General features: G+C 42.4%; 1 protein-coding gene across 4 annotated transcripts in view; it reads left to right on the top strand.

Moving 5' to 3' along the window:
* The first annotated feature begins 6,398 nt into the window (after window positions 1-6,398).
* Window positions 6,399-21,715, top strand: part of PAX7 (paired box 7) — a 115,471-nt gene continuing 100,154 nt past the window's right edge. The window contains exons 1-4 of one of the 4 annotated variants that reach the window (XM_044278635.1): window positions 6,399-6,760; window positions 9,566-9,801; window positions 11,519-11,645; window positions 16,479-16,607. In XM_044278635.1, coding sequence (XP_044134570.1) covers window positions 6,676-6,760; window positions 9,566-9,801; window positions 11,519-11,645; window positions 16,479-16,607 — 577 coding nt within the window. In that variant the 5' untranslated portion in view covers window positions 6,399-6,675. Of the gene's footprint in view, window positions 6,761-9,565; window positions 9,802-11,515; window positions 11,646-16,472; window positions 16,608-21,715 lie in introns of all 4 variants that reach the window. The other 3 variants (XM_044278632.1, XM_044278634.1, XM_044278631.1) reach the window with 3 other exon arrangements.

Genomic DNA, 21,715 nt, shown 5'->3' with positions numbered 1-21,715 from the left:
ATCCGACTCAGTTTCCCTCCAGCGTAGTTTATAGAACGCCAGAAAGAAACCGAAGCTAGAACCGAGCCCATCGTTTTCTAGGGGGACCATTCATATTCATCTGGCATATCGCCAAATACCTGCATGCTACGTTTTTCTGTCTGGCGCTATGAGTCTATAGATGCCAGACCTGTGCACCAAGTGCACATACGCATATATAGTTCTGTCCGGCTCCGCTAGAAAAAAAATCTGATGTATGAGCACAGAGGGGGTAAGGGTGGATTCCCACATGGCAGATTTTTATTTATTTTTGCAGAAATTTGTGCAACTGAAAATCAGTTCCATTCAGCTGAATGTTTTAGTTTTTTTTGGGCAGCATGCACATTGATTTCTGCATGTTATGGCTCATGCACACGACCGTATGTATTTTGCAGTCTGCAAAAAACGGATCCGCAAAAAATACGGATGACGTCCGTGTGCATTCCTTATTTTGTGGAACGGAACAGCTGGCCCCCAATAGAACAGTCCTATCCTTGTCCGTAACGCGGACAATGATAGAATATATGGAAACGGAAAGCATGCGGAGAAGGGGGTTGTTCACACGAACGTGTGCTGCCTGTTGCCGTATTGTGGACGGGCACCGTTGCGAGTGCATTCCGCATCACGGATGCAGACCCATTCACTTCAATGGGTCCGCAAATCCGGAGATGCAGAACGGAAGCACGGAACGGAACACTACGGAGTGCTTCCTAGGGTTCCATTCTGTGCCTCCACACTGCAAAAAAAGATAGAGCATTCTCTATCTTTTTGCGGAACGGAGGGATCGCGGACCCATTCAAGTGAACGGGTCCACAATCCCCATGCGGCTGGGCCACGGTCGGTGCCCGTGCATTGCAGACCGCAGCACGGGCTTCACACGTTTGTGTGAACGAGCCCTAACTTCTGTTTTGTTTTTACGGACCCATTGAAATAAATGGTTCCGCATACGGTCTGTAAAAAAAACTGAATGGACAAGGAAAGAAAATACATTTGTGTGCATGAGCCCTTAGGCTGAATGGAAAAGTTGCAGAAATTCTTGCAACAAAATCTGCGACATACATTGCAAAATATGCAGTTTTACCACTTTTCTGTTTCTTTTCCGTGTTTTTTTTTTCCCTTCAGACATCAGGTTATGAAGGATTTCAAGTTGCACAGTGGCCAAAACCATCCTACATGCAGATTGGTATTTTTATTTTTTTAAGACTACACGCACACGAACGTTGAGTGTTTTGCGGTCCGCAAAACACGGATGGCGTCTATGTGCATTCCACAATTTGCGGAACGCCACAGACAGCTATTGATATAGCTGCTTGTTCTTGTCCGCAAAACAGACAAGAATAGGACAGGTTCTATTTTTTTTGCGGACCACGGAACGGAACAACGGATGTGGACAGCACACCACACGTCCCCATTCATTTTAGGGCTAATTCACACGACCGTATGTATTTTGCGGTCCGCAAAAAACGGATCCGAAAAAATATGGATGATGTCCGTGTGCATTTCGTATTTTGCGGAACGGAACAGCTGGCCCCTAATAGAACCGTCCTATAATTGTCCGTAATGCGGACAATAATAGGACATGTTCTATTTTTTTGCAGAACAGAAATACAGACATACGGAAACGGGATGCACACGGAGTAACTTCAGGTTTTTTTGCGGACCCATTGAAATGAACGGTTCCGCATACGGCCCGCAAAAAAAAAAAGGAACGGGCACGGAAAGAAAATTTGTTTGTGTGCATGAGCCCTTAGGCTACATTTACACGAATGTATTTTGTTTCCGTGTCCGTTCCGTTTTTTCGCGGATTGGATGAGGACCCATTTATTTAAATGGGTCCGCAAAAGATACGCATCCGTATGTCCGTTCCGTAGCCCCGCAAAAAAAATTGATGGATCCTTAAAGAAAAAAACGGATGCAACATTGTGTGAATGTAGCCTTATGTGTATACCTAAACATCAGTTTTTACCACGGTCCGTGGGTTCGTATTTTTAGCACGGATGCATGCTCTATTTTGTCTGTGTTCACGGTCCCGGATCCATCACGCCCTTTATGGTCTATGGGTCCGTGTAAGCCATGGATGCCATCCGTGTCACATCTGTGTTTCACAGATCATTAGAAAAAGAGATATTTAGAAAATTATTTTTCAGCTGTGCAGTGTCAGTGAAACACGGATGGCACACGGACCACACACAGATCCTTCACAGGCAGCTTCACGGATGCATCACGCGGATTTTAGCACGGACACGGACGTGTGAATGAGGCTTAACTGATGGAAATAACTGGTGTGAACTCAGCTTAATGTATCTTATTATGTCATCTCTATAACACTACATCCAGAGGTCCTGCGCTATGTTTTTGTGCAGAAAATTTTGGAAGAATCTTCTAAAGAGCCTCCATTGCAGATGTCAACACTGCCTAAAAAACTAGTGTGTTAACTAACCTGTCACCTGCTGCACAGAGAATGGACAGGTCTGGTATCATCACCATGTGTCAGAGTAGTTTATATTATTTATTTATTTAATGCACTTATATAGCGCTACTATATTCCGCAGCGCTATACAGACATTAGCATCACTCTGTCCCCAATGGGGCTCACAATCTAAGGTCCATATCAGTATGTCTTTGGAGTGTGGGAGGAAACCGGAGAACCCGGAGGAAACCCACGCAAACACGGGGAGAACATACAAACTCCATGCAGATGTTCTTAAAGGAGCCCAGCGCTGCAAGGCACCAGTGCTTATATATATCCGTATATATATATGTGTGTGTAAGGGCTCGTTCACACGACCGTATGGCTTTATCAGTGTTTTGCGGGCCGTTTTTAATGGATCTTCTGTTTTTTGTTCCAGTAGTGTTTCCAGTTCCATTCCTTTTTTCCGTTCCTTTTTTCCGTATGGCATATACAGTATACGGTAATTACATAGAAAAAATTGGGCTGGGCATAACATTTTCAATAGATGGTTCTGCAAAAATGGAACGGATACGAAAGACATTCCGTATGTGTTCAGTTTTATATTTTTTTTTTTTTGCGGAACCATTGACTTGAATGGAGCCACGGAATGTGATTTGCGGGCAATAATAGGACTTGTTCTTTCTTTGAACGGAAAAACAGAAATACGGAAACGGAATGCATATAGAGTACATTCATTTTAATGGTTCCGTACACGGACCGTATACGGAACTCAAAAAAGAACGAGCCCTAAAGAAAGAGATGCAAATTAACTTTTAACTAGCTCTGCCCCTAAGGCCACCAGATGTATACTCTGCACTTCGCCTGGAAAAGTCCTGACTGATTGTTGCTAAATCCAGCCAAATAAATAAAATATAATCTGTTCAATAGTCAATACATTTTATTTATCGATTTTATCTGTTGCTTTATACAAAATAACCAATACATTCTATATCATTGTATGGTGTTCTATAAACGGATACAAACGTGCATTATGTCTGCACCAGTTCAATCCGAATCTACAGGATCCAAAATGATCACAAAAGAGGAGGAGGATTGATCATTGGCATCAGTAGGTAATCTGCATTCAATGCACTAAAAAATCGAAGGAAAACCTCCAACTTGCGCATTCAAGTCCAGAAAGTAGATGCCATTTATTTCCATAACGAAGTACAGCGATAATCTGTGTATTAAAGCGCTGCAACTATTGGATCAAGTCGACTGAAATCTTGTAAATCTAGGATGACATCGATCGGATGCCAATTTGCTGTGCCATGATTGCCCATGCATGTCGTGCAGACGATCATATTGCATCGAAACCGCTTTGTCTATGGCCAAGGTCTGATGAGCTGGAAGGAGCAGGGACACAAAGGGGACACAGAGGGGACATCTCTGCTGCTTTGTGCAGACACAGAGGAGGCTTCACTTCTGATTGTCTTCCCTGGAGAGGATCCCTGGGAACATAAATTAATTCTCATTACACACAAATTAAAAGCATCTCTGGCCGGACTGCTGGCATGATAAGGATGGTGATGATGAGGATGATGATGATGAGACAGGGAGGATCCTGCAGCCCACACATTGCACCCAGCACATCTGCCATCCTTACCTGTCCCCACTATGTCCAGGTGATTAGTATCTCCCTGGAAGCTCCTCTTATTTTAAGTGACAGGAGCATTCTGCCTGCTGTAATCACTGCTCTAATGAGAGGCTGCAAGGTGACACTGGTGGCCAGAAGTGACAGCGACACTGGGGAAAGGTGCTTGGGATGACAGAGGGAGGAAGGTTTGGTCCGATTCTCAGTCCTTCTATGTCAAGAACTGTGTGCCGAGAAATAGAGATAACAATAAACTATTACAAGCCAAGAAAACAAAAGACATAATAATTAGACTCATAATATTACTAAATAATAACACTACTAATAATTAGAATAATATTAAATAATAACATAGTAATAATAATACTTGTCATCATAATACTAAATAATAATAACAATAATAATAATCATTACTATTAATACTAATAATAAGTATAATTATAATAATACTAACAACTATTTATCATAATACTACTAAATACTAACAATACTAATCCTATACTAAATAATAATAACAATAATAATAAACAAAAACAATAATAATCCTTACTATTAATACTAATAACAATAATTATAATAATACAAGAATAATTGATGACAATGCTACAATCATAACACAATGTATAACACAAAATTTATAATGTCTAACAATAATTAACCGTAAATAATAATAATAATAATAATAAACGATAATAATCACATAACGGGGCTGAGGTGACATAAATTACAAGTTTTATTTCTAACATTTCAAGTCTCTCACCCTCCTCCTCCTCCTCCATAAAATTTACAGTTTTCCTCTGAATCCACTTTTCACACAATTTTCGGCAATGACACAAACAGCCATTTTCTCCCCCGAAAAATCCTTGGCAAAATTCTCTTTGCTGCTTTTTTTTTTTGTGTGTGATCGATTCCCAAGCCAAACCAGTGACTGCAAGAGGTGCGGGGGGGAAATCAAAGGGTTAATGCCCTGGACACTTTTTTTTAACCCTGTCAGGCTCGGCGGCTGTTTTTGCAGTGGCCCTGTAATCATGAATTGCCGCTAATATTAGGGCATGAGGCTCATCCTCCTCCCAGGACCTGGCTGGTACTTAACATGCACCCCCCCCCCCCCCCCCCCCCCCTCAATGTGAAATCGCCATTTCACCCCTCCACACTGTCTAATTGTGACATTGCTCTTCAGCAGGACATCAGTGCCCCGAAATCCCGGGGAGCTGACAGGTCTCTGCTGCCCCAAATGACAGGCATTAAGATGCCAGCACAGGGCAGAGATTAATGGGGCCCCTGATTATTCATCATGGGGGCTGCACATAACAGTGCACTTGTTGGAGCTGGGCACTGTGCACATTGCACCGGATCTGCAGCTCCTGGTGGAGAAGATGGTAGATGAGATCGGGCGATCAGGGTGTGCCAGTCTGTGCCCCCTGCCCGTATCTGGTGAACCCCATGGTTCCGTATTCGTTACAATGTATCAGTGCAGCCTCTGTGTATGTGAAGCCCACTTCTGGAAGACCCCTCAGCCTCCCCTCTGCTCTTTTCTCCCCCCACTTCTTGGGATCATCTTGGAGATCTGGGGAGCACAATGTAGAATCAAACCCCAGGATGGGATGAAACGTTTCCTCTGAATATTAAGAATCCCCCATTTTACATATGAAAACGGTTGATTGTGAGTTCGGCGTCATCCCCTGCTGAGAGGGATTTTCAGAGCGGCTCACCCCCTAAAAATGTGCACCCCCTGCCCGCCCAGAGGCAGCCATTGTCCTGCCACTGCCCAGTGCCTGCACCTGGAGCTCTGCACAGGATGGCACCAGACAGGTAGTGCCAGGCAAGACAGAGATGGGCACTAGGGTGGTACCTAGGTACCAGCAGGTGCCCTCCTGAATTCAGCTGCATTGCTGTCCTCTGAAGTTGTCATGGGGGTCTGGGCTGAATGGGTCGGTAGAGCTCTTGTATGGCACTGACCACCACAGAGGGGCAGTTATATTTTGTGCAGCACTATGGTATTGCTGGTCCTGCCTACTTGTACCCCCTCCCCCTCCAGCACGGGGTCACCTTTATTATTATTATTATTATTTTCTAGGGTCACTTTAAGGCTGCAGCACCCTGATCTATGAGGCTGGGTCCCTGTACCTGGGGCAGCAGCAGTGCCTCTCCTCCCCATGGCCACCACTGGGCACAGAAGGAGGCAGAGGTATAAAGCAGTGACAGTCCTCCCTGCCTGAGCATTGTGCCTGCTGCCTGCCATTGGTCCACTGCCCCATCCCTCTTCATGAATAAAAGAAGCAGGGCAGAGCCTAGCCCTGATCACAGCCTCTCCTCCTCCAAACTTCTGGCCACTTTAACAACTTGCAAAGCTCCCAGCTGACATTCTGTGCCCCCCAAACACCCTGCTACCTCTGCAGAAATCAAGACCCCCAGCCTCCCCTGCTGCAGCGCATCTGCTCCCCCTTCTTCTGACTTTCCCGGGGACCAGCACTCCAGTAACTTTTATATTCCAGAGACCTGGAGGGGGGGATCAGCAGCCAGACATCCCTGCGACATCTGCACAGACTGGTCACTTTGCTGGGCATCAACTGGGCTCCACTAGGAACCAGGTTCTGCTGACCCGACCTGAATGGCTGCCCTGCCTGGCACTGTCCCAAGAATGATGCGGCCGGCTCCAGGTCAGAACTACCCCAGGACAGGATTCCCCCTGGAAGGTAAGTGCCCCCCGCACCCAGTGCAAGGAAAGAAAAATCTTCTATTCCACAGGATGCGTCCTCGATTTAAAGTTTTAGGACATTTGCAAAGAGAAAAATAATTTTCCCTGGTTTTTTCTTTATTTTTTTTTCTTAATTTTTCCTCCTTTTTCATAGATTTTTTTTTTTTTTACTAAATGAATTATAATATTATTATTAGTATCTATATAATTCCTAGTGAAAATTATGTTGTTGATTTATTATAACCCCCCTCCCTTTTATTGCATTATTTTCTGTTTCTTTTCTTTTTTAATTTAATTGCAAAAAAGATTTATTATCATTTTAATTGGGTTTATATAATTTCCAGTGTTTTTAATATTTACACTTTTTTCGTTTTTAAAAATAAAAATATTTATTATCATTTTAATTTAATGTAGCATTGAGATGACAGATATGATACTAGTATATTATAATATATAGAGATAGTAGTATACTATAACATAAAGAATGTTGCGTTGCTTGAGATAGATGATAGATAGATAGATAGATAGATAGATAGATAGATAGATAGATAGATAGATAGGAGATAGATAGATAGATAGATAGATAGATAGGAGATAGATATAACATAGATATTAGATAGATATTAAATAGTTAGATAGAGATAGATATTAGATAGATATAAATGAAAGATAGATATATAGATGGATAGATAGATAGATATGAGATAGATAGATGATAGATAGATAATAGATAGATAGATATTAGATAGATAGATAGATAGATAGATAGATAGATAGATAGATAGAGATAATCCACAGGTCTTCATGTTCTGTGGTAAAGTCTTGTAGAAGCCGTTTCCTTCTGCGACTTCTGGTCCCGGCCGGTTGCGGTCAGCAGATCGGCCGACCGTGTGGCCGGGGCCAGTGCGGGGTTAATGAGCAGCTGTCGCAGGAGCGGCTGCACTCATCTGGCGCAGGGTTGCACATCTAATGCGCCCTCAGCGCTCGCACTTCTCCAAATCCATCTCCATCTATTCCGTGATCAAGTGGCCGCAAAGAAACTGTGAAAAGCCACGAAAACGGCAAAACCCACAATCCGCGGGGATTTACCGGAGAGCCGGAGGAAAAGACAACAGGCGCAAAGAGGCGGATCAACGGATTAGAGCCATGTTTGCTCATCATGACTGCGAATAATGAGCGCGGCTTCTCGGGGCCACTTGACTGGGAGATGGGCCCTCGGAGTGGCCCCTTATCTGTCATCACCGCCGCTGAGTGTAGGAGCAAAGTGCCCGGGGAATTAGCGGCGCATGATTGTCATTAAATCTCCAAATATCTGCGTCCTCCCCGGCGCCATAAATTATGCAGCTCCCGGGCCGGAAAATCGCCCTAATCTGCTGCATCTGAATGACGCCATATTAAACAAATTGCCGGATTATCAGGGCCCGGCAGAACCGGAAAATCGCGCTGATGCCGTGTAGCCGATTCCATCAGTTTATAGGATATAGAAAGTGGGTATTTCACCTTCCCTCCGCATCCCCGGCTACTAATCGTTTTATATAGTCACTGGTCATAACCTAACAGCCGGTAATAGAGACATAGGTGTATACATATATTATAGTGTCCTGAGGATCGGCCACCGAATCTGTACTGAACCGATGTACGATTCACAGCCCACAGTCTCCATAATAATCTGCAGGGCATATAGCAGCGTGCAATATATATATATATTACATATGTATAATAGATAGCCAATATATTGTTTACAATATACAAATATATAGATAATAAAACGATAAGTATTCCTAGTGCTTATATCAGCAGGTATGGAAATGGATATACCATGTAATGTGCAGAATGACATATATATTATTGATAAATCAATGCTTCAATGACCATATATATATAATGTATGCACAATTGCACACAGTTGTATATATATATATATATATATATATATATATGTGTGTAATGTATGCACAAAGTAGTATATATATAATGTATGCACACAGTAGTATATGTGTAATGTAAGAACACAGTAGTATATATATATAATGTATGCACACAGTAGTATATGTGTAATGTATGCACACAGTAGTATATATATAATGTATGCACACAGTAGTATATGTGTAATGTGTGCATGTATGCACACAGTAGTATATATATAATGTATGCACACAGTAGTATATGTGTAATGTATGCACACAGTAGTATATGTGTAATGTATGCACACAGTAGTATATATATAATGTATGCACACAGTAGTATATATATAATGTATGCACGCAGTAGTATATGATTGGCCTGCAGTTTATGCAGCAAGTACAGGAGTGTAGAATGTCTATAATATTCCCGGGTCTGACTAGTACATGCTGTATGGGAATGTATAGGAGTTTTCCATTACTCCCGGGTCTGCCTATAGTCTATGTTATCGGGATTATCAGTCACTGCACATTAGTGTTGTATAGAGATCGGTGAGAAACAATCAATAAAGAAATAGTTTCTGGGAAATGGATTTAGTGGATCCAGTAACTACAGTATGCAGACTGCACAGTAGGTGCCATAGGTGTGTATGGTTTATAGTAGGTGACATACAGTATGTGTGTGATGTGCAGTATTACATGTATGTGTGTGATGTGCAGTATTACATGTATGCGTGTGATGTGCAGTATTACATGTATGTGTGTGATGTGCAGTATTACATGTATGTGTGTGATGTGCAGTATGTATGTACATGATGTGCAGTATTACATGTATGTGTGTGATGTGCAGTATGTATGTACATGATGTGTAGTATTACATGTATGTGTGTTTTCTCCCTCAGTGTCCACTCCTTTGGGCCAAGGTCGAGTGAATCAGCTCGGGGGAGTCTTCATCAATGGCAGACCCCTGCCCAACCACATCAGACACAAGATAGTGGAGATGGCCCACCATGGCATCCGCCCCTGTGTCATCTCCAGGCAGCTCCGGGTCTCCCATGGCTGCGTCTCCAAAATCCTGTGCAGATACCAGGAGACTGGCTCCATCCGGCCCGGGGCCATCGGGGGCAGCAAACCCAGGGTGAGTGTCCCAGAGGACAGGGGCACTGGCATCAGTGTGCAGGGGGCATGGGGACAGGGCATATCTCATAGCAATGGAGAGGATCCACATGGGGACAGTGTATATCACATAGTAATAGAGAGGATCCACATGGAGACATTGTATATCACATAGTAATAGAGAATATACACATGGAGACAGTGTATATCACATAGTAATATAGAGTATCCACAGGGAGACAGTGTATATCACATAGTAATATAGAGTATCCACAGGGAGACATGGTATATCACATAGTAATATAGAGGATCCACATGGAGACAGTGTATATCACATAGTAATAGAGAATATACACATGGAGACAGGGCATATCTCATAGCAATGGAGAGGATCCACATGGGGACAGTGTATATCACATAGTAATAGAGAGGATCCACATGGAGACATTGTATATCACATAGTAATAGAGAATATCCACATGGAGACAGTGTATATCACATAGTAATAGAGAATATACACATGGAGACATTGTATATCACATAGTAATAGAGAGTATCCACATGGAGACAGTGTATATCACATAGTAATAGAGAATATACACATGGAGACATTGTATATCGCAGAGTAATAGAGAATATACACATGGAGACAGTGTATAGCATAGAGTAATAGAGAATATACACATGGAGACAGTGTATATCACATAGTAATAGAGAATATACACATGGAGACAGTGTATATCACATAGTAATAGAGAATATACACATGGAGACATTTTATATCACATAGTAATAGAGAATATACACATGGAGACATTGTATATCACATAGTAATAGAGAATATACACATGGAGACAGTGTATATCACATAGTAATAGAGAATATACACATGGAGACAGTGTATATCACATAGTAATAGAGAATATACACATGGAGACAGTGTATATCACATAGTAATAGAGAGTATACACATGGAGACAGTGTATATCACATAGTAATAGAGAATATACACATGGAGACAGTGTATATCACATAGTAATAGAGAATATACACATGGAGACATTTTATATCACATAGTAATAGAGAATATACACATGGAGACAATGTATATCACATAGTAATAGAGAATATACACACGGAGACATTGTATATCACATAGTAATAGAGAATATACACATGGAGACAGTGTATATCACATAGTAATAGAGAATATACACATGGAGACATTTTATATCACATAGTAATAGAGAATATACACATGGAGACAGTGTATAGCATAGAGTAATAGAGAATATACACATGGAGACAGTGTATATCACATAGTAATAGAGAATATACACATGGAGACATTTTATATCACATAGTAATAGAGAATATACACATGGGGACAGTGTATATCACATAGTAATAGAGAATATACACATGGGGACAGTGTATATCACATAGTAATAGAGAGTATACACATGGAGACATTTTATATCACATAGTAATAGAGAGTATACACATGGAGACATTTTATATCACATAGTAATAGAGAGTATACCCATGGAGACATTTTATATCACATAGTAATAGAGAATATACACATGGAGACATTGTATATCACATAGTTATACATTGTGTCCATATATAAGCAGAGGATCTGGTGCACAGGATGTCCTCACATACATGTGTCCTATGAGGGCTCCTGGCCCCTGTCCATACTGACCTGCTGCCCCATGTCTTTACCATTAAAGCAGGTGGCCACTCCCGATGTCGAGAAGAAGATCGAGGAATACAAGAGGGAGAACCCGGGGATGTTCAGCTGGGAGATCCGGGACCGGCTGCTGAAGGACGGGCACTGTGACCGGAGCTCGGTCCCCTCAGGTGAGCGCAGGGGCCACACTGCACCCAGTCATATACACCTTGCCCGCAGAGCTGACACTTCACCGAGCTAGGGTTGTGAAAAGGAGCCTGTGCCCACAGAATATGTGAGCACACTGTATATTACAGTATATGTATGATGGGTGTGTGCCTCCAGGATAAGTGTGAATACTGTATATTATAATATATACATAGATGGTGTGTATCCCCAGGATAAGTGTGCACATTATATATTACAGGACATGCAAGATGAGTGTGTGCCTCCAGGATAAGTGTGATAAGTGTGCACACTGTATATGATAAGATATACATTAGTGATCTCCATGTGTGAACAGTGTATTTTTATAACTGTTCCCGGTATAATATAGGTATAATCACTGTATATTGTACACACAGCATATTATTATTTTGCTCCCCTGTATATTATTATTTTTATTATTATTATTATTATTATTATTATTTTATTATTATTATTATTATTATTATTATTATTATTATTTTCATGTTATATGTCTACAAGTGTGAAAGGATGAATGTTCCTATTGAAAGCGTGCACATCATATATTACATGACTATACCTGTGCAGTATATACACAACCCTAGGTGTGTTACATCATATAAATGCACACGCATAGGATCCTGTATATTATAGGGATTATACATTTTCACAAAGTATATTATGAATGCACTGTGTTATAGAATGAGTGTACACATTGGATATTATATGACTATAAATGAAGGAGCTCCCCTGTATAAGAGTTGTATTGTCAGTCTGCCCACTGTATATTATATAATGGTTATGGAATAGCTCCCTATGTATTATCAATGTTTTTTTTAAAGGAAGAGGGTGTTCACTTTACGTTATAAAATGAGAGTATGCTCTCTGTATATATTGCATGTATCTTGTGTTTTCTATGTGTTCTCCTAGTATTATATATAATATCACACACATACATATATTTATATAATTTTAGGAAAGTGTGCACACTATATATTACTGGTTCGGTGTAATGTAAAAATAATGTAGGATTGTGCATTGTACATAACATTATATTACACTATTAGTGTGCACATGATGTATAATAGGATGTGCACGCATGTATGTGGGTTTGGCCACCGGTATGTGAACTGTATAATGTGCACAGTACATATATTTTGATGACTGCTGCCTGTATATCATTGTATACTACAGGATGTGTGCACAGTGTATATATTACATATAATATACAGACTGTTGCCTGTATACTATAGGATAAGTGTGCACACATTGTATACATTCTTGTGATTGTGCTGCCTGTATCCTATAGGATAAGTGTGCACAGTGTATATATTCTGGTGACTGTGCTGCCTGTATACTATAGGATAAGTGTGCACAGTGTATATATTCTGGTGACTGTTGCCTGTATATTACAGGATAAGTGTGCACAGTGTATATATTCTGGTGACTGTGCTGCCTGTATATTATAGGATAGGTGTGCAAAGTATATATATTCTGGTGACTGTTGCCTGTATGCTATAGGATAAGTGTGCACAGTGTATATATTCTGGTGATTGTGCTGCCTGTATACTGTAGGATAAGTGTGCACAGTGTATATATTCTGGTGACTGTTGCCTGTATATTATAGGATAAGTGTGCACAGTGTATATATTTTGGTGACTGTGCTGCCTGTATAGTACAGGATACTTGTGCACAGTGTATATATTCTGGTGACTGTGCTGCCTGTATACTATAGGATAAGTGTGCACAGTGTATATATTCTGGTGACTGTGCTGCCTGTATACTATAGGATAAGTGTGCACAGTGTATATATTCTGGTGACTGTTGCCTGTATATTATAGGATAAGTGTGCACAGTGTATACATTCTGGTGACTGTGCTGCCTGTATATTATAGGATTAGTGTGCACAGTGTATACATTCTGGTGACTGTGCTGCCTGTATACTATAGGATAAGTGTGCACAGTGTATACATTCTGGTGACTGTGCTGCCTGTATACTATAGGATAAGTGTGCACAGTGTATATATTCTGGTGATTGTGCTGCCTGTATACTGTAGGATAAGTGTGCACAGTGTATATATTCTGGTGACTGTGCTGCCTGTATACTATAGGATAAGTGTGCACAGTGTATATATTCTGGTGACTGTGCTGCCTGTATAGTACAGGATACTTGTGCACAGTGTATATATTCTGGTGACTGTGCTGCCTGTATATTATAGGATAAGTGTGCACAGTGTATATATTCTGGTGACTGTGCTGCCTGTATATTACAGGATAAGTGTGCACAGTGTATACATTCTGGTGACTGTGCTGCCTGTATATTATAGGATAAGTGTGCACAGTGTATATATTCTGGTGACTGTTGCCTGTATATTATAGGATAAGTGTGCACAGTGTATACATTCTGATGACTGTGCTGCCTGTATATTATAGGATTAGTGTGCACAGTGTATACATTCTGGTGACTGTGCTGCCTGTATACTATAGGATAAGTGTGCACAGTGTATACATTCTGGTGACTGTGCTGCCTGTATACTATAGGATAAGTGTGCACAGTGTATATATTCTGGTGATTGTGCTGCCTGTATACTGTAGGATAAGTGTGCACAGTGTATATATTCTGGTGACTGTGCTGCCTGTATACTATAGGATAAGTGTGCACAGTGTATATATTCTGGTGACTGTGCTGCCTGTATATTATAGGATAAGTGTGCACAGTGTATATATTCTGGTGACTGTGCTGCCTGTATATTACAGGATAAGTGTGCACAGTGTATACATTCTGGTGACTGTGCTGCCTGTATATTATAGGATAAGTGTGCACAGTGTATATATTCTGGTGACTGTTGCTGCCTTTATATTATAGGATAAGTGTGCACAGTGTATATATTCTGGTGACTGTTGCTGCCTGTATATTACAGGATAAGTGTGCACAGTGTATACATTCTGGTGACTGTGCTGCCTGTATATTATAGGATAAGTGTGCACAGTGTATATATTCTGGTGACTGCTGCCTGTATATTATAGGATAAGTGTGCACAGTGTATATATTCTGGTGACTGTTGCTGCCTGTATATTACAGGATAAGTGTGCACAGTGTATACATTCTGGTGATTGTGCTGCCTGTATATTATAGGATAAGTGTGCACAGTGTATATATTCTGGTGACTGTTGCTGCCTGTATACTATAGGATAAGTGTGCACAGTGTATATATTCTGGTGACTGTTGCCTGTATGCTATAGGATAAGTGTGCACAGTGTATATATTCTGGTGACTGTGCTGTCTGTATACTATAGGATAAGTGTGCACAGTGTATATATTCTGGTGACTGTGCTGCCTGTATACTATAGGATAAGTGTGCACAGTGTATACATTCTAGTGACTGTGCTGCCTGTATACCATAGGATAAGTGTGCACAGTGTATACATTCTGGTGACTGTGCTGCCTGTATACTATAAGATAAGTGTGCACAGTGTACATATTCTGGTGACTGTGCTGCCTGTATACTATAGGATAAGTGTGCACAGTGTATACATTCTGGTGACTGTGCTGCCTGTATATGATAGGATAAGTGTGCACAGTGTATATATTCTAGTGACTGTGCTGCCTGTATACTATAAGATAAGTGTGCACAGTGTATATATTCTGGTGGCTTTGCTGCCTGTATACTATAGGATAAGTGTGCACAGTGTATATATTCTGGTGATTGTGCTGCCTGTATATTATAGGATAAGTGTGCACAGTGTATATATTCTGGTGACTGTGCTGCCTGTATACTATAGGATAAGTGTGCACAGTGTATATATTCTGGTGACTGTGATGCCTGTATATTATAGGATAAGTGTGCACAGTGTATATATTCTGGTGACTGTGCTGCCTGTATACTATAGGATAAGTGTGCACAGTGTATATATTCTGGTGACTGTTGCTGCCTGTATACTATAGGATAAGTGTGCACAGTGTATATATTCTGGTGACTGTGATGCCTGTATACTATAGGATAAGTGTGCACAGTGTATATATTCTGGTGACTGCTGCCTGTATATTATAGGATAAGTGTGCACAGTGTATATATTCTGGTGACTGCTGCCTGTATATTATAGGATAAGTGTGCACAGTGTATATATTCTGGTGACTGCTGCCTGTATATTATAGGATAAGTGTGCACAGTGTATACATTCTGGTGACTGTGCTGCCTGTATACTATAGGATAAGTGTGCACAGTGTATACATTCTGGTGACTGTGCTGCCTGTATATTATAGGATAAGCGTGCACAGTGTACTGCCTGTATACTATAGGATAAGTGTGCACAGTGTATACATTCTGGTGACTGCTGCCTGTATATTATAGGATAAGTGTGCACAGTGTATACATTCTGGTGACTGTGCTGCCTGTATATTATAGGATAAGCGTGCACAGTGTGCTGCCTGTATACTATAGGATAAGTGTGCACAGTGTATATATTCTGGTGACTGCTGCCTGTATATTATAGGATAAGTGTGCACAGTGTATATATTCTGGTGACTGTGCTGCCTGTATACTATAGGATAAGTGTGCACAGTGTACATATTCTGGTGACTGTGCTGCCTGTATACTATAGGATAAGTGTGCACAGTGTATATATTCTGGTGACTGTGCTGCCTGTATATTACAGGATAAGTGTGCACAGTGTATACATTTTGGTGACTGGCTTATGCTCTGTGTACAGTAGTATGTCGCTCCTATGTGCACACTATACAGATAATTTCCCATACATTATATAGTATATACCAGGACAATTTCTTCTGTCACCCAAATTTATATCGCCTCCCGTCTCTTTCCATTTCTGAGGTTTAGTGAGTTCGATTAGCCGGGTCCTCAGAATAAAGTTCGGGAAAAAAGAGGAAGATGATGAATGTGACAAGAAAGATGAAGATGGCGAGAAGAAGACCAAGCACAGCATCGATGGCATCCTGGGCGACAAAGGTAAGCCGGGGGGTGGCCATTATAATGTCGCTATAATGTGCGCCGACTTCTGCATGCACTGATTTATTATTGCGGAGTGAATTATAATGATGACGTCACGCAGCCAGAAATGCATGGATTTATTATTGCGTAGTGAATCATGACCATGACGTCACGCAGCCAGAAATGCATGGATTTATTATTGCGTAGTGAATCATGACCATGACGTCACGCAGCCAGGAACCTGCACCTGTACAGGAGGCTTTAGTTTCTTGTGTGCTGGAAATGGATAATGGAGCTGTGATGTAGGAAGGGTGATGAGTGTCCCCCCCCGATGGACAATCCTGCTCTCACCAGAGGACAGGGCATGGTGTCCCTGACGGTGGGTACCTCTCCTCCTGCAGTGTCCCTGATGCTCCAGCCACAGGTGGCCCCTTGTTTGACATACACAGACTGTGGCCCTTGATCAATTATTTACACCCGGCTGCGGGGTGATGGCTTCCAGTTCATTTGTTAACATATTTGCCATTCTATAAATGTTCCCTAGAAAGCGGCCGCCGGGGAGCCATCAGCAGCCATTAGTGAAGGAGCCGTCAGCAGCAATTAGTGAGTGGGGAGATGATTGGGGTGACAGTCGCAGGTAGTGACAGGTATCAGCTGGAATCGTTTAATAATTAGCGGACATTATTGTTTGTGGTAATTGTGCTGCTGGCAGAAGGATTTTTATAAGATGATAAGTGTGCACAGAGGCCGCGATTAATGTCATCATTAGTGTTATTGATGGAACCTTCGAATTTGTTCTGCGACAATCTGATTTTTTTTATTTTTATTGCTGGATATAAAAAACGTAATCGCTGATATATTTCGTTTGCAGAACTGTGAGCTGTAATATTGTGCAACCTTACGATTTATTTGTAACGAAATTTGCTGAATATTTCACTATTCTTTACTATATATAGCACTTATTCTATCAATTTAATATCTAATATCTATTATTGTATTTATCTAATATTTATTATTTTATCTAATATCTATTTAATATCGATCTATGTAATATTTATTATTTTAATATATATCTAATATCTATCTATCTATCTATCTATCTATCTATCTATCTATCTATCTATCTATCTATCTATCTATCTATCATCTATGATTTCAGTCTGGGTGCAGGCCTCTTGGGTAGGATGCAGAGTACAATGGCGGCTCCTTCTCTCCTCTTTCCCCTTTTATCTCAAACTTGAGGATGAACTTGGCTGACAAAAGGCCTCTCTCTATAAAAGCTTGAGGAGGAGAAGATTCCCGGGCACAAAGCATGACCCCCCCCCCTCCTTCCTTATAATACAGGGGGACGAGGGGGTGGGGGTCCCATTCTGTGTGCGCAGAGCACAATGCGTCCAGTGCCCCCCGCTGATCTCCCCTCACTCTTGTGTAATGTAATATTTGGGGGTCTGTCTGGGGGGAACAGAAGCCGCTGTTTACAGAGATCAGAAATTCGGGATTGAGAAGCCGCACTCTGTGGGCACCGGCCTGGCACTTAGTGCCCCTGCCCGCTGCCTGTGCCGCCTCATCTCTGTACAGAAAGCTCATTCTATAAAGAAGAGCTGAGCTGTAATCAAAGCGAGAAACTGAGCGCTGCCCCCTCCTGCCAGGGGCCATTCTCTGCTCAAGTGCCGGGTTCACAAGGGTTAATGGAGGCCACCAATAACACCAGGAGGGCAGTAATCCGTCCCCGGCAAAGGAGCTTATAGATACAAAGTAATCATCTCCTGTATAGTATTATTAATTATTATTAGTATTTTTTATTTATTTATTTTTTTACGTTATTTATACTCCATAAGGAAACATTTTTAAATGCATTAATTGACCGAGGAACATTGTCACAATTTAGCAAAATTCGGGAGTCAGTCTGTGTGTGTGTGAAAAATGATATGTTATTAGTGACTATAATACTATTGATAACATTATAATGTTTTTGAATAAAATAATACGAATAATATAGCGGGGATTATAATAATCCCCATAACAGCAATGATAACATCGATGATGATATAATAATCCATAAAATATTAATAGCCATGATAAAAGTGATATTATATCTAATAATAGTAATGTTGATGAAAATAAAATAAAAAATCTTCAATTATAGTTATTAAAACTATCATATGATAATTATGATTTTAATATAATATTGATAATGCGATAATAATATATAATAATAGCAATACTATGCTAATGATATGTATTAGTAATGATATGAATGATAATATATAATAATAGTAATATTGATAATAGAATAATATATAATAGCAATAATATGATAATGATATCTAATAATAATATTGCTAGTAATATAATGAGATGTAATAACATTGATCATGATAATATATCTATTAATAATAAGAATATGAATGACAATATAATATTATTGGTAATAAAATGTAATTATAGAAATAATATTGATGATTATATAATATCTAAAAATAAGATTGATAATATAATATCTAATGTAATCATACTATTAATGATGATAATTAGGGATGAGCGAATCGACTTCGGATGAAACATACCAAATCGATTCGCTCATCCCTAATGATTATAATAAAGGCATTTCAATGAGCAGAGGAAGGTAAATGGCCGACCTTCTGGGAAGTGATGTTGGGGAGCGATGTGATCGGTCAGACCCCCATTTATCCCCCATCAGCCCTCACTCTCCGGGTGTTTTAAGTTGAAGGGTTTTAAGGCAGATTAAATTGAGTCTTTATTTCTCCACTTTCATCTTTAAACGGCTCAGTGGAGCTCGCCCGAGGGCACAGGCTGCCAGTCGCCCGAATCTCCCTCTGGAGCAGACACCCGATTTATCAGCACTAATTGCTGAAAGGATTTATCGGCCTCTCTGCGGTGTAGATGAGTCCATAGAGGCGGGCACCTGCCAGTGTGAGGGGTGATGTTACCATGCCCTGCTCTCTGCCAGTGTGAGGGGTGATGTTAGCATGCCCTGCTCTCTGCCAGGATGAGGGGGGTGATGTTGCCATGCCCTGCTCTCTGCCAGTGTGAGGGGTGATGTTAGCATGCCCTGCTCTCTGCCAGGATGAGGGGGGTGATGTTGCCATGCCCTGCTCTCTGCCAGTGTGAGGGGGTGATGTTACCGTGCCCTGCTCTCTGCCAGGATGAGGGGGTGATGTTACCAAGCCCTGCTCTCTGCCAGTATAAGGGGGTGATGTTACCAAGCCCTGCTCTCTGCCAGTATGAGGGGGTGATGTTGCCATGCCCTGCTCTCTGCCAGGATGAGGGGTGATGTTACCATGCCCTGCTCTCTGCCAGTGTGAGGGGGTGATGTTACCAAGCCCTGCTCTCTGCCAGTGTGAGGGGGTGATGTTACCATGCCCTGCTCTCTGCCAGTGTGAGGGGGTGATGTTACCATGCCCTGCTCTCTGCCAGTGTGAGTGGGTGATGTTACCATGCCCTGCTCTCTGCCAGTGTGAGGGGGTGATGTTACTATGCCCTGCTCTCTGCCAGTGTGAGGGGGTGATGTTACCATGCCCTGCTCTCTGCCAGGATGAGGGGTGATGTTACCAAGCCCTGCTCTCTGCCAGTGTGAGGGGGTGATGTTACCGTGCCCTGCTCTCTGCCAGTATGAGGGGGTGATGTTACCAAGCCCTGCTCTCTGCCAGTATGAGGGGGTGATGTTGCCATCCCCTGCTCTCTGCCAGGATGAGGGGTGATGTTACCATGCCCTGCTCTCTGCCAGTGTGAGGGGGTGATGTTACCAAGCCCTGCTCTCTGCCAGTGTGAGGGGTGATGTTGCCATGCCCTGCTCTCTGCCAGGATGAGGGGTGATGTTACCAAGCCCTGCTCTCTGCCAGTGTGAGGGGGTGATGTTATAATGCCCTGCTCTCTGCCAGGATGAGGGGTGATGTTACCATGCCCTGCTCTCTGCCAGGATGAGGGCTGATGCTACCATGCCCTGCTCTCTGCCAGTGTGAGGGGGTGATGTTGCCATGCCCTGCTCTCTGCCAGTGTGAGGGGTGATGTTACCAAGCCCTGCTCTCTGCCAGTGTGAGGGGTGATGTTATAATGCCCTGCTCTCTGCCAGGATGAGGGGTGATGCTGCCATGCCCTGCTCTCTGCCAGGATGAGGGGTGATGCTGCCATGCCCTGCTCTCTGCCAAGATGAGGGGGGTGATGTTACCAAGCCCTGCTCTCTGCCAGTGTGAGGGGGTGATGTTATAATGCCCTGCTCTCTGCCAGGATGAGGGGTGATGTTACCATGCCCTGCTCTTTGCCAGGATGAGGGGGGTGATGTTACCATGCCCTGCTCTCTGCCAGTGGGAGGGGGTGATGTTGTAATGCCCTGATCTCTGGCAGTGGGAGGGCGTGATGTTATAATGCCCTGCTCTCTGCCAGGATGAGGGGGTGATGTTACCATGCCCTGCTCTCTGAAAGGATAAGGGGGTGATGTTACCATGCCCTGCTGTCTGCTAGTGTGAGGGGGTGATGTTACCATGCCCTGCTCTCTGCCAGTGTGAGGGGGTGATGTTACAATGCCCTGCTCTCTGCCAGGATGAGGGTGATGTTACTATGCCCTGCTCTCTGCCAGTGGGAGGGGGTGATGTTATAATGCCCTGCTCTCTGCCAGTGGGAGGGGGTGATGTTACCATGCCCTGCTCTCTGCCAGTGGGAGGGGGTGATGTTATAATGCCCTTCTCTCTGCCAGGATGAGGGGGTGATGTTACCATGCCCTGCTCTCTGCCAGTGGGAGGGGGTGATGTTATAATGCCCTTCTCTCTGCCAGGATGAGGGGGTGATGTTACCATGCCCTGCTCTCTGCCAGGATGAGGGGGTGATGTTACCATGCCCTGCTCTCTGCCAGGATAAGGGGGTGATGTTACCGTGCCCTGCTCTCTGCCAGGATGAGGGGGTGATGTTACCATGCCCTGCTCTCTGCCAGGATAAGGGGGTGATGTTACCGTGCCCTGCTCTCTGCCAGGATGAGGGGGTGATGTTACCATGCTCTGCTCTCTGCCAGTGTGAGGGGTGATGTTACCATGCCCTGCTCTCTGCCAGGATGAGGGGGTGATGTTACCATGCCCTGCTCTCTGCCAGGATGAGGGGTTGATGTTACCATG

This window comes from Bufo gargarizans, chromosome 2, assembly GCF_014858855.1.
Source record: "Bufo gargarizans isolate SCDJY-AF-19 chromosome 2, ASM1485885v1, whole genome shotgun sequence".
NCBI lineage: Eukaryota > Metazoa > Chordata > Amphibia > Anura > Bufonidae > Bufo > Bufo gargarizans.
Note: the sequence above shows the minus strand (reverse complement) of the source record. Positions and strands in the feature narration are given on the sequence as shown.